The 14,714-nt window shown below is 32.2% G+C and overlaps 3 protein-coding genes across 3 annotated transcripts; all 3 read right to left on the reverse strand.

The window, feature by feature from the left end:
• Window positions 1-673: 673 nt before the first annotated feature.
• On the reverse strand, window positions 674-2,492 carry LOC106690702 (uncharacterized). The gene is made up of 2 exons (XM_014436224.2): window positions 2,336-2,492; window positions 674-1,126 (listed from the first exon to the last, which is right to left on the reverse strand). The coding sequence occupies exons 1-2, from the start codon at window positions 2,460-2,462 to the stop codon at window positions 723-725; spliced, it is 531 nt and encodes a 176-aa protein (XP_014291710.2). The 5' UTR covers window positions 2,463-2,492; the 3' UTR covers window positions 674-722.
• Window positions 2,493-7,807: 5,315 nt separating this feature from the next.
• Window positions 7,808-9,437, reverse strand: Urod (uroporphyrinogen decarboxylase). Its single transcript, XM_014436273.3, has 2 exons — window positions 9,280-9,437; window positions 7,808-9,194 (listed from the first exon to the last, which is right to left on the reverse strand). Exon 2 carries the CDS (start codon window positions 9,046-9,048, stop codon window positions 7,882-7,884), a length of 1,167 nt encoding a protein of 388 aa, XP_014291759.2. The 5' UTR covers window positions 9,049-9,194; window positions 9,280-9,437; the 3' UTR covers window positions 7,808-7,881.
• A 3,221-nt stretch (window positions 9,438-12,658) lies between these two features.
• On the reverse strand, window positions 12,659-13,829 carry LOC106690696 (mitochondrial import inner membrane translocase subunit Tim29). The gene has a single exon (XM_014436213.3). It carries the CDS (start codon window positions 13,659-13,661, stop codon window positions 13,008-13,010), a length of 654 nt encoding a protein of 217 aa, XP_014291699.1. The 5' UTR covers window positions 13,662-13,829; the 3' UTR covers window positions 12,659-13,007.
• Window positions 13,830-14,714: the final 885 nt, after the last annotated feature.

Raw genomic sequence — 14,714 nt, forward strand, 5'->3', positions numbered from 1 at the left:
TTTTTTTTTCTCACTAGCAGAGGATTCTCAGTACCCCAGTGTCTCACTTGGCCAGGTTCCACTGTAGTTGTTAAGCTCCAGTACCTGGTTATTGCTTATGCACCAGTTGCCTTGTTCGCAGGTTGGTCGAGATATGAGCATCATTATATTCCTCTCTAAGAAGAGTCTTCTGGCCCTTTGTTTTAAGAGTTCATGTTTAAAGATCATTGCAAACAAGGGCTTAATAAGTGACATACACATTTTCATTTTTTTGCGTTGACAGTAATTGATCTATATCTTTTTCTCTTATTATTTTCATATATCTTTTAAATTATAATCAAATCTTTCAATTTTTTTTTTATTTTTGTGATTATGAGGTTAACAATAATCTACAGTACTTAGTTGCCCTTCTTATAAACAGCAACTTTATTTAAGATTTTTTAATACCGTGACACCAGGCAGGCAAGAAGAGAATATAACTTATGACGTTCTGCTTAATAAGAGAGTTCGCTTTTAAGAGCCGATTTTTATACCATTATCTAAATCGAATTATTATGGTCTTATTGGTAACCAGCAATATTAAGTTAAAAAAAGTCCTTGGTTATTATTCTTGAATATGAAAGATTCCAAGTACTAAAGCTAAATAAACGAAATTCGAACATGAGTTTTGCAGGATATTATTGAAGAAAGTAAATAAAAAATTGGATATATTATATTGAATCATTCTTTTTATAAGCAACTAATCAACCTTGGTATACCCAGGGCCATTGTGGAGCTCGTCCCCCAAATGATGGTGCAGATGGGCGAGATGGTGCTGATGGCCGAGAAGGTGCCGATGGGCGAGATGGTGCAGATGGCGCAGAAGGAGCAGATGGTGCAGAAGGAGCAGATGGCGCAGAAGGAGCAGATGGCGCAGAAGGAGCAGAAGGTAGAGATGGTAGAGAAGGTAGAGACAGAGATGGTAGAGATGGTAGAGACTGTAGAGAATTGAGGATGCTCCTGCCTAAACCAGACGAAGGAGGAGATGGTGGTTCTGGGATCGACGGGAAGCTGAGGGCGCTCTTCAGTAGTTCTAGACCGCCCACGGCAGTCTTTACGTAGCTTCGGGCGGTGCTCACCATCTCTCCGGACCTGTAGCTACTGTACACTGCAAGAAAACAATGTTGTCAAGAAAAGTAATAACGTGTTTAACATAAAAGAGACCTAGGAAATTATAATTACAAGCTCTGAAACTTCCATTTGTACTTGATCCTTGATAAGTGGTCTAGTAAAAGTTTTAGTCCAAATGAATTAAACCTCGATATCATGGAGGCCTACCGCGATAAGGCAGAACCTTAGCAAGCTCGAGTTCAATCCGGTGCCGATTCGCTTACGACTTGGGAGATTCATGAATCAAGACCACTTCATTAGGTCCGTAACCTACAGAATATTTCCTTCTTTCTGTTCAAGTTCTGGAGTACAAGAGGGTGTTAAAAAACAACAAACGACAAAGATTTAGACCAGGTGTTCAAAATTGATTTCAAGAACCTTTTAAAATCTCACGAAAATTAACAATAAATATTTCATAGATTTGTTACAGAAAGTAGTGTGTGGTTTCAGCCGAATCAGCTGGCGTGAGAGAAGAAGTGTGAAATGTATTTACCAATGCTGCGATAAAGCAGGGAACAAGAAGCAATTCACTGTGGACGTAGTAGATCGACAAGAAACAACAAGAATTCCACCGCCCTATTATTCTTGGATACAGCTATCACTTTAAATTGAGTTTTCCCAGAAGTTTTTTTCTCACATCTATCAGATTCAAATGAACTGTCAATTTTGTTGTTTGAAGAGGTTTTCTTTAAAATTTAATCTTTGAGATAAAAAGCTTTTGTTTAAAAAAGGTTTTGTAAGAAATCAAATTGATTAAATCTATGTTTCAATCCTTTCATAATAGCAGAGGTCCTATTCAGTTCCTTTTTTAATAAAAATTTGTCCATTATCAAAGAGCTACCAACAATAATTCCAAAGTTTTCAAATTTGCCCTCGATTTGTAAAACCCAGACAACCATCAAATGATTGTAAACAACTATAACCGAAAGTGTACCTGAACCATTATTTTATTTTTATTTTTTTAAATAAATAAAACATTTTATGTTTTTAGCTATTATGTTAAGATACTCTCCAGATTTTATAGTTTAACCAATAAATCGATCATTTGATTCATCTTTTCAAAATTATAATATACATATTCTAACACAAATATGTAATGTTTTACCAATCAATTTCTGAACTTTCTAAAATTGACTTGCCTGAATATATCGAATGAACTCAAACTTGGAATTGCAGTATCAAGTATTATATTAATGGATTTTATTACCTGTGTTGAGTGTGTTCATGAACGTGTCCAACCTGGATTGGGCCACGCAGCCATGGACAAGGGCAATGCAAAGAACTGCTACGATGATCTTCATTCTGCTCAATGATTGAAGTGGCAGAGAACTCATTCGCAAGTAATATTTATACTAAAAGTGTGAGAAGCACCTGTATCAACATTAAGACTTGGCATCCTCTCCTTAGATAAATACTATATAAATACAGGTGTGTATAACTATTGACGTTTCGCACTATCAACACCAGAAACACCAAGATTTTCTGCCGTCACTTGCTACTTTGCTTTAATAAAAGAAAATATTGATGTCATATCAAGGATGTAATCTACCAGATAGAGAGACTAAAAAACAACATAATCAATATGCATGATAAAAATTTTGCGCGGTAAAGCAGCCTGGATGTCTGAAAATGAGTGAAAGTAAAACATGTACATAATTTTTGTCTATTTCAACACATTCAATTTTTCAGAAAGTAAAAAATGCCGATTCGAGAGTATTATTTTTTATATATTTTAAAACATCTACCTTTCATAGGTTATTATTGCCTTAATTTTATGATTCGCAACAGATTCAGATCTCATTCTAGACTTTTAAGCCGTACCCTCGACCACCCACGTAACGGGGGTAACGTAACACGTAAGGGTCCGTTTTCATGGCCGCTGTTGAATGTTTACATATTGCAACAAGGGAATCTGTGGTGAAATTTTATAATAAAGGTTGGAGTGTTCAAGAAACTTAAAATGTTTATCAACACCCTACTTGTCATCTTGTTAAGTTTTATGGAAGTCTTTTGAAAATTCATTTAAAGATTTGAAGGAGTCTTATGCTTGGCAGCCTGTTTAAATGTGTTTACAGTAAGTCGCGTTCCATAATTCTGGTATACAGGCGAAGAGTCACTAGCTTCAATATAACCATGGGTCAGGGATGTACGACCTATGAGTTGGCTTGTCAAGATCACCTCATCTCTGCGCACATTTCTACTCGATGACATCCAAGGGGAAACGTTCTCTCCTGATTTCCTTTAATTCATTATACGTAACATCTACTCACATTTGCTCCCATTTCAATTTGATTCTCTGTTTAACGAGGGCAATAAAGTCACTCTAGGATATGGAATACCATTAGAAATTTGCCACCTTTGCTGCTCATCAGCCATTCCGTTATCGACCTTTCCTCAGTGCCTAAGGATCCAGGTGAAAAACACTGAAATACTGTTTCTATTTGCTGGCTTTATTGAGTACACAATGTTTTGATTTAGAAGGTTTGTTGAAGAAATATTTCTTAAACTGAAGAGGTTATTTCTTTAATGGGGGTATTCTGGCGAAGAACTTCGTACTAACTAGCCTGCCCTCAACAGTAGAGCGAGCTATCCACCAAAGGTAAGGGAACCGCTGTTGCTTTGGTGCGAGGGCAACATAATGTCGAAGAGAAGATGGAGAATTACGTAGCTCTTTTTTTTTTTTCGGCAAGTGTGGGGTAGTGTACTGGGGTTGCACAGTGGAAAAAGGATACCCCAATGATAGCCAGAAACTACTAGTGGAGGTAAAAAAAAAAATGAATCCGGCGAGCCACCGGAAGAAGAGGAAGCTGACCCAGACTGAGACCAGGAGGGCTGGGCTAGGCTGTCAAACTGGGAGGGGGATAAAAAAAAAAGTGGAAAAAGGATTCGAAGATCAAGTTCAAATCATCCAATAATTAATTACATGTCTCTCATAGAAAATTTACTTTTACATTACTTCCTTTCTGTTGTAGAATTTAGGGAAGGGTTTTATAAACAAAGACAAAGAGTGTATACTGGAAGATGTTGATTGACCGTGTGTAAAGATGAAAGGAATATGGTCCAGGTGCGGTCAAAAAAACTCAAACAGTAGAATATACTATTTTATTGAGCCTGGCTCAATAAAATAGTATATTCTACTGTTTGAGTTTTTTTGACCGCACCTGGACCATATTCCTTTCAACAAAGAGTGTATGTTTCTCCTAATAGAAGTCACAGCTTGTTCCCAGCAGTGTCATAGTGTCACCATCTGCTGTTTTATTTACAAACCAAATAATAATACCAACTTTCTACACTTTCTCACAAAAAAAAAAAAATATTTCTTTTTTCACAGTATCATCAGATAAAGCAGTCATAATGAAATCCCAGATTAAGATGAACTCTTGATTTGAATAATGACATAGTTTTGAAGTCAAACTCTGATATCATTAAAATTAAACTTGTGTGAACAGATGTGAGCAACACTTCTACTACAGCAACTAGGCTACAGAATCAGAACACAAGTAAATATGGATGGGTGCATATAAATTATTGGAAATAAGGTCTTCTGGAAAATATGGAGTGCTTCAATTTACCATAAGTTTGATGCCTTTACTAGTTTTCCATTTCAGTTTGTATATTTACATAAAATGTTCAGTCTAAGGTAGTAGAGAATAGCAATCATATTCATTTGTTTTGTTTTTTTGTATCTTCTGAAGAGCAATTGTAAAATTAATTGAGGAGCCTTCTTTAAAATGGGCATACATACATTAATTAAGAGAGCAATCACCAACAATTTGACGAGCAGCAATTTTTTTTTTTCACTTAACTAGAAAAAGTTCCAAATTGAACAAATTAATTGATTTATTATTAAGTACTACATTAATTATTCTATAAATGCGGGAAGGGAAGCCTAGTAATTTGTATGAGACTCGCTCCACAATTAAAAATGATAGTGAGAATAACTCCCCAGTTCCTGTCCAAAAGATATTGGTAAAACAATAAGAAACCAGTAAAAACAAAAAAAAACCCTGATAAATAAAATTAACTAGTCTTGAAAGAGTATTTTTTAGAGACCAAAAAGAGCACAACTTACAGGAACTATTTTTCTCTCAAATCTCCCTTCTAATTAATCTGAAAATATAAATGAATAATTGAGACTTAACAAAAAAAAAAAAAAAATGCCTTATAAAATATAATAATAATAACTGCCGAAACCAAATGGACTCTCAAGTAAAATAGATTACATGAAATGCAAAATGACAAGGAATCCATTCATAAGTTGTAAGATTAACCTCATTAATTATTAATATAAGATTAATTGTTAATGTAAAGATTAACTTCATTTTATTAGGCTAAAATACTAAAACTATCCCACATGAAAATACAAAATGACAGGAGGTAAGTAGGGATTTCTACATTTGGATATGAATATTCTTCTAAACTGCAAAATTTTCCAGGAACAGGGTGAAAATCACATCAATACATTTGATGTCATAGTCCTAATGGCCTATTTTTAGGCATGTAATAGACCAATTCAATTAAGGCAAACTGTAGTCACCAATAAGAATCATATCATAATTATGATAAGACTTTTTAACATTATCAACCATCTTACTATGGGCAGCATATTCTTTAAACATGATGGACACGATTATCAGACAGATAATGTAGAGAAGATACAGATTTTAGGTAGAACTAACTCTCACAAAGACAGGATTCAAATATTTTTGTTTCTTGTAGGCTATTCGACAAACATACTAAAAGTATAAAAAAATCTTTGAGTTTAAAATGTGATTTATTTGTGGCCATCTTAATTTTCGTTTTCTAAAACCATAAAAAAAAAAAAAAAAACCTTGTGTGGTATCAATTTGTTGAAACAACTAAATTTGGAATCTTTTGAAACTCGAAGAACTGTTTGTGACTTGTAGCCAATGTGAGACACTCGGAGAACTGTTTGTAACTTGTAGTCAATGCGAGACACTCAAAAGGCCTTTAATGTCTCTTTTGTTCAAAATAATTTTATCTATTATACTCTTATTAATAGAATTCAAAAGTAATCAAATTATGTTGATTTTTTTAAACTTATTACATACTTTTAAACAAAAAATATAAACTGATGTTTAATTACTATGCAATACATTTTTCTACAGCACAAATATTTTAATTATTTGTGTTTCTTATATTATTTAAGTATGTTATACTTCATTTCAAAAAAATTATATTTATAATTCATATATGTTTCCTGAATTAATGAGAGTTCATTAATGTTTTAAATTACTTCCATGTATATTTTAAATTAAGTTAGTTCTTTAATTTATGTATGTGTCCAATTTGGTTTAATTAAGTTACTTTTTATGCTTTCATTTAATTTTCAGTATATCTTACCATTAGTTTTTTGTTGCACTCAATGATTACTTTGTTATTATATCAAGAATTTTGAACAGTTATGAATAAATTATTTTATGACAGGATTTGACAAATTTAAGATCTACATGCAAGCAAACATAAGGCCTATGCAAAACAAAAATTTAAAAACCTAACAAAGTCTATTCAAGTAAACAAATGAACTCCAAAAATCTTCAAAATATTTGTTTTAATAGCTATTATCATTATAATAACTAAATAATAAAATCATGAATGATTAGCTCTAAAATGATTCTTGAATTGAGAACCAGAAGTATCCCTAAGTGGAACAGAAGCATATCAGAGCCATTCAAGTCATGTGTATTTCAAAATAAATAGCAAGGAGTTGTCATCTACTTCAATAACTACTACCACAGTAATTAATAATATTGCTGATATCAATTAGACTTATAATTATGTTTTGTTCTCAAATTACACACTAATCTTAATGACAGTTACACATTTGTCTAATGGTTTGATGAGTTGATAAAAATGGTAAAGATGAAAGCACATAGCTGATCATTTCAACATTTTGATTACTCAAATAATAACTTTAAATAAATTTACAAATCAATCCATTGTATTAAGTTAAATGAATATTCCAAATATTTATAATTGACCCTTTGCATAAACTATTAGCCATGAAAATAATATAAGGCATCCAAACCAATTTATTTTGTTTACAAGCTCATAAACCCAAAATATATCATTTCTCTGTCTATTTTAACAATAGATGAAAAAAAATCTGGTCTGTCTAAAAGCCTATCTTTTTTTATTATGACTACTACATTACTATAACAATAATCATATAAGTTGCATAGCCATGATTTTATTTCAGACGTTTAACTAAATAAATTTACCCAATTCATTTGTTAATAAACAAATCATTATGAAGAAATACATAACATAATATTTTCTTTGTTAACTTATATCATTTAAATGATAAAATAAAAATATCTGAACATATATCATTTTTTTTTACAGGGAACAAGTGAAAGTAATTTATGGATTCGGGATAGGGTCCAGAACTCTCAGACTCTCCTTCGGCAATGCTACTGATTATAGTATAACATTAGTCAGTATAAACTAATGTAAATGACTTGTGTATCTTTCACACAGATATGTGTATAAATATGTATAACTTACTATTTTAATTATTGTCATTTCACCAGGTCTAATATTTTCATTTAAGTAGCTAAATTTCAAAATATACTTAACAAAATCAAAATAAAACTGTGATAGTAAACATTAATAACTCTAAACTAATAAGGGGGATCAAAAAGGTATTACAATAATATTATACTTTAAAAATGCCAAATATTTATTAACAATATTAAAACTATAAATCTTTTTATTTAAAAAAGTAACATTTTAAAAGGAATGAATTGTCTTTAAAAATATCCCAACTTTCTCAGGTTCTACATCAGGATAAATGCCATGTCCTAAATTTGCTATATAACGTTCCTTACCAAAGCTCTTCAACATATCACTTGATAGTTTTGATAAAGCTTTTTCTTCCGAGTACAGAGCACAAGGATCTAAATTACCTTGCAGGGTGACATTTTGTCCGACTCTTTTTCTTGCTTCATGAGGATCAACAGTCCAATCTATTCCGACAACTTCATATCCACAATTAGCTAAACTTTCGAGTGCATAATGAGCACCTTTTGCAAATATTGTCATGGGAACTTTTTTGTCTCCTAAAGCCTTTTTAACTGTTTCACTAATTTCTCTGATACATGGCAAAGCAAACTGTTGGAAAAGTTCTGGTCCAAGATACTCAGCACTTGATTCAAATACTTGCAACAGTTGTGCACCTGCCTTACCTTGTTCTACTAAATAATCTGCTACCACTTTAGTAAGGATGCTAAGTAATTCCTTCGATTTTTCAGGATACTTATACAACCACTGCTTAGCTTTCGACATTGTCTTTGTACCTCCACCTTCAATCATATAGCCCATTAGCGTCCACGGAGCCCCTGAGAATCCAATTAGAGGTACTCTACCATCAAGTTTGTGTCTTGTTAAAGTAATTGCTTTCATTACATACCCAAGTTTTTCTTGAATATTAACAGGATAACTAAGTTTAGAAATATCTTCAGGAGAAACTAGTGGTTGGGGAAGGACAGGACCAACACTAGGTTTCATTTCCACTACCATACCCAAAGCTTGAGGAATCACTAATATATCTGAAAAAATTATGGCAGCATCTAAATCACTATATCTTTGAATGGGCTGTAATGTTACTTCACAAGCTAGTTCAGGAGTTTGACAAATAGTAAAAAAATCTGACTTGCTTCTAAGTTCTCTAAATTCAGGCAAATATCTTCCAGCTTGCCTCATGATCCATACCGGCACTTTATCTACACTTTCACCTCTTGCTGCTCTCAATAAGCGATCGTTCTTAAGAACAGGGAAATTTAAGTCGGCCATCTCTTGCAAGTCAGAACACTGTAACCTACCTACCATTGAAAAGATAATCAATGGTAAGGTTACGAACACTCGAATAAATTTACGGTTTCTGATTAATAATCCCATTTTGATGTCTTCTTAACGTACATTTCTTTACCCTCTGAATCTACGGCTGGATAATAGCCCATTCCTTCATATTTCTTCCGCATGTACGCAATATAACCTGCACATCCAACAATAGCTATCAATCCTAGTCCCATGATAACTTTATTCTGAAAAAAACAAACACTATAAATACACAACTTCATTAAAAATTAATCAGGAAACTTACGAATCTAAAGCAATTTCGTTACTTACCGGAGCTGTATAAAGTTCAAAGTTGACAACTCTAAATACGTTAGTTGTTTTAATAGATCTAAGACCATCTCCAGGTTTTGGTTTATCCATTGGTAAGTAATTAATTTTTAAATTAAAAAACTAACTGGTGATTCTAATTACTATAATCTGTATGTTACCTGTATTAAGTTACTCATTATCGATACTTTGAAAAGTCTAGAAATAGAAATATATGATAATCGATATAAACAAGTATTATCTTCGTTAACTTAATAATTGAGCCAAAAATATGTAATTTATAGAATATGTATTAGCAAAATAATTAAAATAAGCATTTAAAATAATGAAATCAATATTATCAACCGCTTATGATGAATAATCTAAAATCATCTTATTCCACTTAGTCTTTTTTTAATAACTATCAAATTCATTAGTATCACTTTTATAGCCATCTTAACTTTGTATTTAGTTTATTTTGTTATCCCCATACCTTGTCATTTAGTAATGACAGCTTCGGCGGTACTAAAATTTTATGAATAAGCGCCCCTTCATAGGTATTACAGTACATGTTTACGTAATAAGCATGCATATCCCACCTCTGAAGATAAATACATTATAAACTTATAATCTTCTAAATCTTTCTCTGGTCTACTTGGCCAAGAAAGACCAGCCCAACCCCCCAATCCTTTTGTCTAATTTTTAATGTTCTTATTAAAATCTCAAAGTACTTTGTTCCAATTGGTTTCAGAATTACTCTCGCATTGGAAGACTTCGACATCCATCGAGGAATCCAATGTTCGAATGATCCGTTCTCACTCCAACCTTCCTCTCGAACAAGCAAGATTCCTATTACAGCTATTTTTGATCTTTCATCATAAGGGTAAAGACTACTCTCGGTGAGATGTAGATTTCAGTTTTCATCTGAAGACGCACCACGTCGTGATTCTGTACTTAAGAGTTCATAAAACTTCTCAGATGGAGCATAGATGATTAAGGTTATTCTTATAGTCACCACGTTATCTTAGAACTCATCCAAGAGCTAGTACTGCGGAGTAGTCCTTTTTGTTTTTTTTCTTTTTCGGCCAAAACTCCCATTGGAGTCCTATACTTCCTAACCATGGTTGGGGGTCAAAGTTCTTCATTTTGTGGGACCGCCACTCAATGAAAAAATTCAACTAAAGAAATGTTCTGGGCTGACTTACATAAATATATATTTGTAGCATACTTCTAGAGGTCAATGTTTTCTATTAATATATTGTACTGAGGACAAGATGATGGACTGGTTATTACCCTTTGAGGTTCTTTCAGGCTGTTTCTATCCGGCTCAAGTACTTTTAGTTTTTATTACTTGCTATCCTTTCACATTCCTTTTTCATGAGATCTGAGGATTGGCACTATTCAACTTGTACTTAAAAATTCTATAGGATGGTTCTCTCCTCCCTTTTTTTCCATTCATTTTCTTCAATTTTAGGAGGCTGGTTTTCTCTAATTATGGTAATATCAGGACCTTTGTTCCCTCAACTTATCTTCTTCCCGATTGGTACAAATGTCAGTAGCTAACACATTCTAGCATTATACTATATTTGCTAACATCTTTCATACCTACTCATACTTTTGAAAATGGAAGCAGAATTGAGGTCTTCAGAGATCTGTACTCTACCTACCATATAACTTAACAATATGTATCTAACTGAAAGATATGCAGTTAGGTGTACATCCACAAAGGGAAATAGTTTGACATTATTTTTAGGTTTGATAATCGTAAAATATTTTTGGTTTGACAAGTGGTAGAGTAGGAGGAACAGACATTTGAGCTATCCATAGTGTTCAAGTCTGGAATACTGCAGTACTTCTCATAGTCGACCAAGTTGAAGCTACAAAAAGCCATAACTCTACATGAGTTGTAGTGTCATGATAGAACTTGTGTTTCCATAAGGGTATTAATATGTGGAACATCAAAACATAGAAATTGATCTATGAAAGTAATTGGAGGTGGTAGTGTATGTTGATAGTATCAGTCTGCAGCGGCATTGGTTCGATTTCTGTGGGGGGATTTACTTTTATTTTATGGGGTCCCATAGAATGAAAACTTGACCCTCCAACTCTGGTTAGAACAGGTCCGTTACCTTAGAATAACCCCTCCTCCTATATATCAAAAATGACAAACTATGGAGTATAAGGGGGGGAAAAGTATTAGTAGTAGTTTATTAATCTAATTCTATTAATAGATTATAGAGATTACATCTTCATTACCACCCCTCAAATACAAAAATATTGGTTTTAATCATAATTCATCAAGTTTTAATGAAATAGTATGAAGGGGATAAGGGAAAGTCAATAAAAAGTGTTGATTATTAGAAGACTTGAAATTTTAAATGTGTTTTCATACATTAAAATCCTCTGGAGGTATTTTAATAATACACCTTCATACTTCTAAAATCTTGATTTCATGTTCTGACGTTTCAGACATTATTATCTTTCCTCAAACATATCATTAAAAAAAAAAAATTATCAAATATACATATGTATGTAAGAACAATCACTATTTGAGACCAAGTATTTCAGAACCAACGCGGATAAAGTTCATAAATTATAGCTCAGAGTAAATCAATATAGTGTGCAGTTAATTCAACTGTATTTAAAGGTCAATAATTTTTATAATCATTCGTATAGCATGGTAAAAGGAACAATATGTCCAGTTTTCCAGCTTGAACTCCTCCATTACCAGTATGATACAGAGAGAAGACTGCAGTCCAGCATTTCACTCCGTCAGTTATTCACACTCATAATTAATTGGATTTTGGCTGGTGGGATGGAGTTAGGACCAATTGAATCAATACTCTGCTTCAATTATGTTACACTCACTTTGAATTTTCTAAATTGTTATTAACTAGATCTGTTATGTCTCTCACCTTAAACAAAAAAAAATTTTTAAATTGAACTCAAGTCTAGTCAAAATTTTGGTATCGAGATTAGTTCCACAATATTTAATTCAGAGACAAGAGTAAAATAAATCAAAGATTTATCAAACCAAGAAGTAACAATCTATAAGCTAGTTAGTATAATTCAAGGTCTATCGATTAATAGGAGAGTAGTAATCATAATATAAGGTTGAATCAATCATTTGAGAATCACATTTCAAGTTTTTACAAACCTGTGTTCCCATCCACATGGAAGGAACAGCTTTATCTATTCCACATAAAAGAACGCAAGTGGTAGAACCCTAAATACAAGCATCATAAATACGAGTTTCAGTAATGTATTAAGAGTTTTTTGAGTTTAAATTCAATAACCCGAAATTTGCATTTTTAAGGAATTGTTTCATAATTAATTCAAAAGTATTTCAAATCCTTTAGAGTATAATAAAAATGTAATTCTCAATAATAATAAAATGTCTCCATAAGAGTAAATTAACAATAATATTCTTTATTAACAATAACAAACTGCTAATTAAAAAGTACAGTTAACAAATAATGTAAAGACTGCAGAGATATTTAGTATATTAGAAATTATTTCAATGTTCCATACTGAACTTTAAAGCATAGCTGTTTTCTTCTTTATTTGATATTTTCAACTTGGCATTACATTTAATTTTTAAAGATTTAACTGATACAGTACACATAAATTAACACAAGGGTTTAATAAAGGAGAGTAGAGTATTAATAATTAATGCCAATTGGTAAACATAAAATTAGTACCTTCTAGTTAAATTTTGTACTCTTTCAAAACATAAACATCTTTTTAAAAATTTAATCAGTATCTCCCCATTCTTCAGGATTAACATCAAAGTCTTCCATATATTTATCCAAGTAAAACCACTTGTTCAAAAACCCAAAGTCTACAATCCTTTCATGGAACCTATAAACAGGCACTCCTAAATACTTACACTGTGACTTATAAATCCCTAGACAGTCATTATAATCATCCTTCCAAATTAGAGAAAAAAGACCAAAACTTAACCGACGTATTGTTCCTTCATTATAGCTTTTTTCTAAATCTTTCAAATACTTAACCGTTTTTGGATTTCTGACCAAAGGACCAACAAACATCATATCTTCTGAATAGGATATAACAGCATCCCGATAACTGATTTCATCAGGGTTGTTCTTAACACAATAAGTGCCAATCCCAAGTACAGTCAACAATGCTCCAGACTTCAATGGTTGTTGCTTAGCAGAAATAGCAGTGTCTTTAATAACTTCAGCGTAATCATGAAGTAGATTTTTCCAATAGTCAGCCCATCTCTCTACTATGGTTCCTTTAAATTTTTCAGGAAACTGAGGATATTTTATATCTAGATTAAAACGTTGTGGACTAATATATTTACTAACTAAAGATTTAAAATTTCTTCTCAGCAAAACCACTGTTGTAGAAAGCAAAGTAATTTTCTTTTTATTTAACATTTCCAAATGGAAATCAGCGACAAAACGCAATGATCATAAAAAGTCTTGCAAGTATTACAAAACCGTATTATTACTGCACTAATTCAAAAATACAAACAAGATCGTAACAATGTTTTGAAAATGTAAAATAACACTTCATAACCTTTCAACCAGATTAGGTTTTGTTTTGATCTCTCTAATTAATCACTAGGTATAAGAAAATATCGATATAAAGAAACAACATTTTCGAGTTACCTTCTATTTCTATTTCAAATTACGGATCTATTTTTGAAGGATAAATAACGAAAAAGGGAAATTTTCATGTCTCAATTTCCAATAAAAATTCATCTCCAAAAATATAAAATGTTGAACCGTCAAAGGTTTGTCTTTAACAAAAACCACTAAAAAAACTACTGACAAAACTTGAATACAAAATCTACTAATAAAATTTTAGACAGACAGGAGTTTGAGGAGACATGTAGAGTAAGGATAATGGTACAATGAACTATGGAAAATCATTTAACGTTGAATTATTTTACAATTATTAATTATAAGATCTCATTTTATACGTGCGGTTTACCTTAATTATGTTCACAATAAAGCGTAAAAAAAAATCAAAGGAAAGAACATTAACAATATCAAGCTACGACTATAATTATTCAAATCATACTGTTTGTTTTTCCTTTCCCCAGACTTGTTTGTACGGAATGAGAGTGAAAGTGACTTGGAGAAAAGGGAATAATGGAAAGAATAAGTACAGCCAAAAAATGCTTTATGGACATCGTGAGAATAGTAAAGGAGTAGGGTCCAATTACCTGTACCTTCTGTCTCACAAGGGGATGCTAAGTACGCAGAAATTTTTTTAGGTGGCACTAGGTCGAAAACTATTAGACTCGTGTCTGGTCCTTACCAATGCGCTATAGGGACCTAAAAAAATGTTTTACATAATTTTAGACTTTTTTATATACTATCATATGCTACCTTCGCTCTGTTATATACCAATCAATTTGTTGTTTCGTGTAGAATAAGAACAAAATATTGTTGATCCTATTAAATGAGTTTGATTTGGTAAAA

The sequence above is a fragment of the Halyomorpha halys genome, unplaced genomic scaffold (genome assembly GCF_000696795.3).
Source record: "Halyomorpha halys isolate HHAL.00 unplaced genomic scaffold, Hhal_1.1 Scaffold51.1, whole genome shotgun sequence".
NCBI lineage: Eukaryota > Metazoa > Arthropoda > Insecta > Hemiptera > Pentatomidae > Halyomorpha > Halyomorpha halys.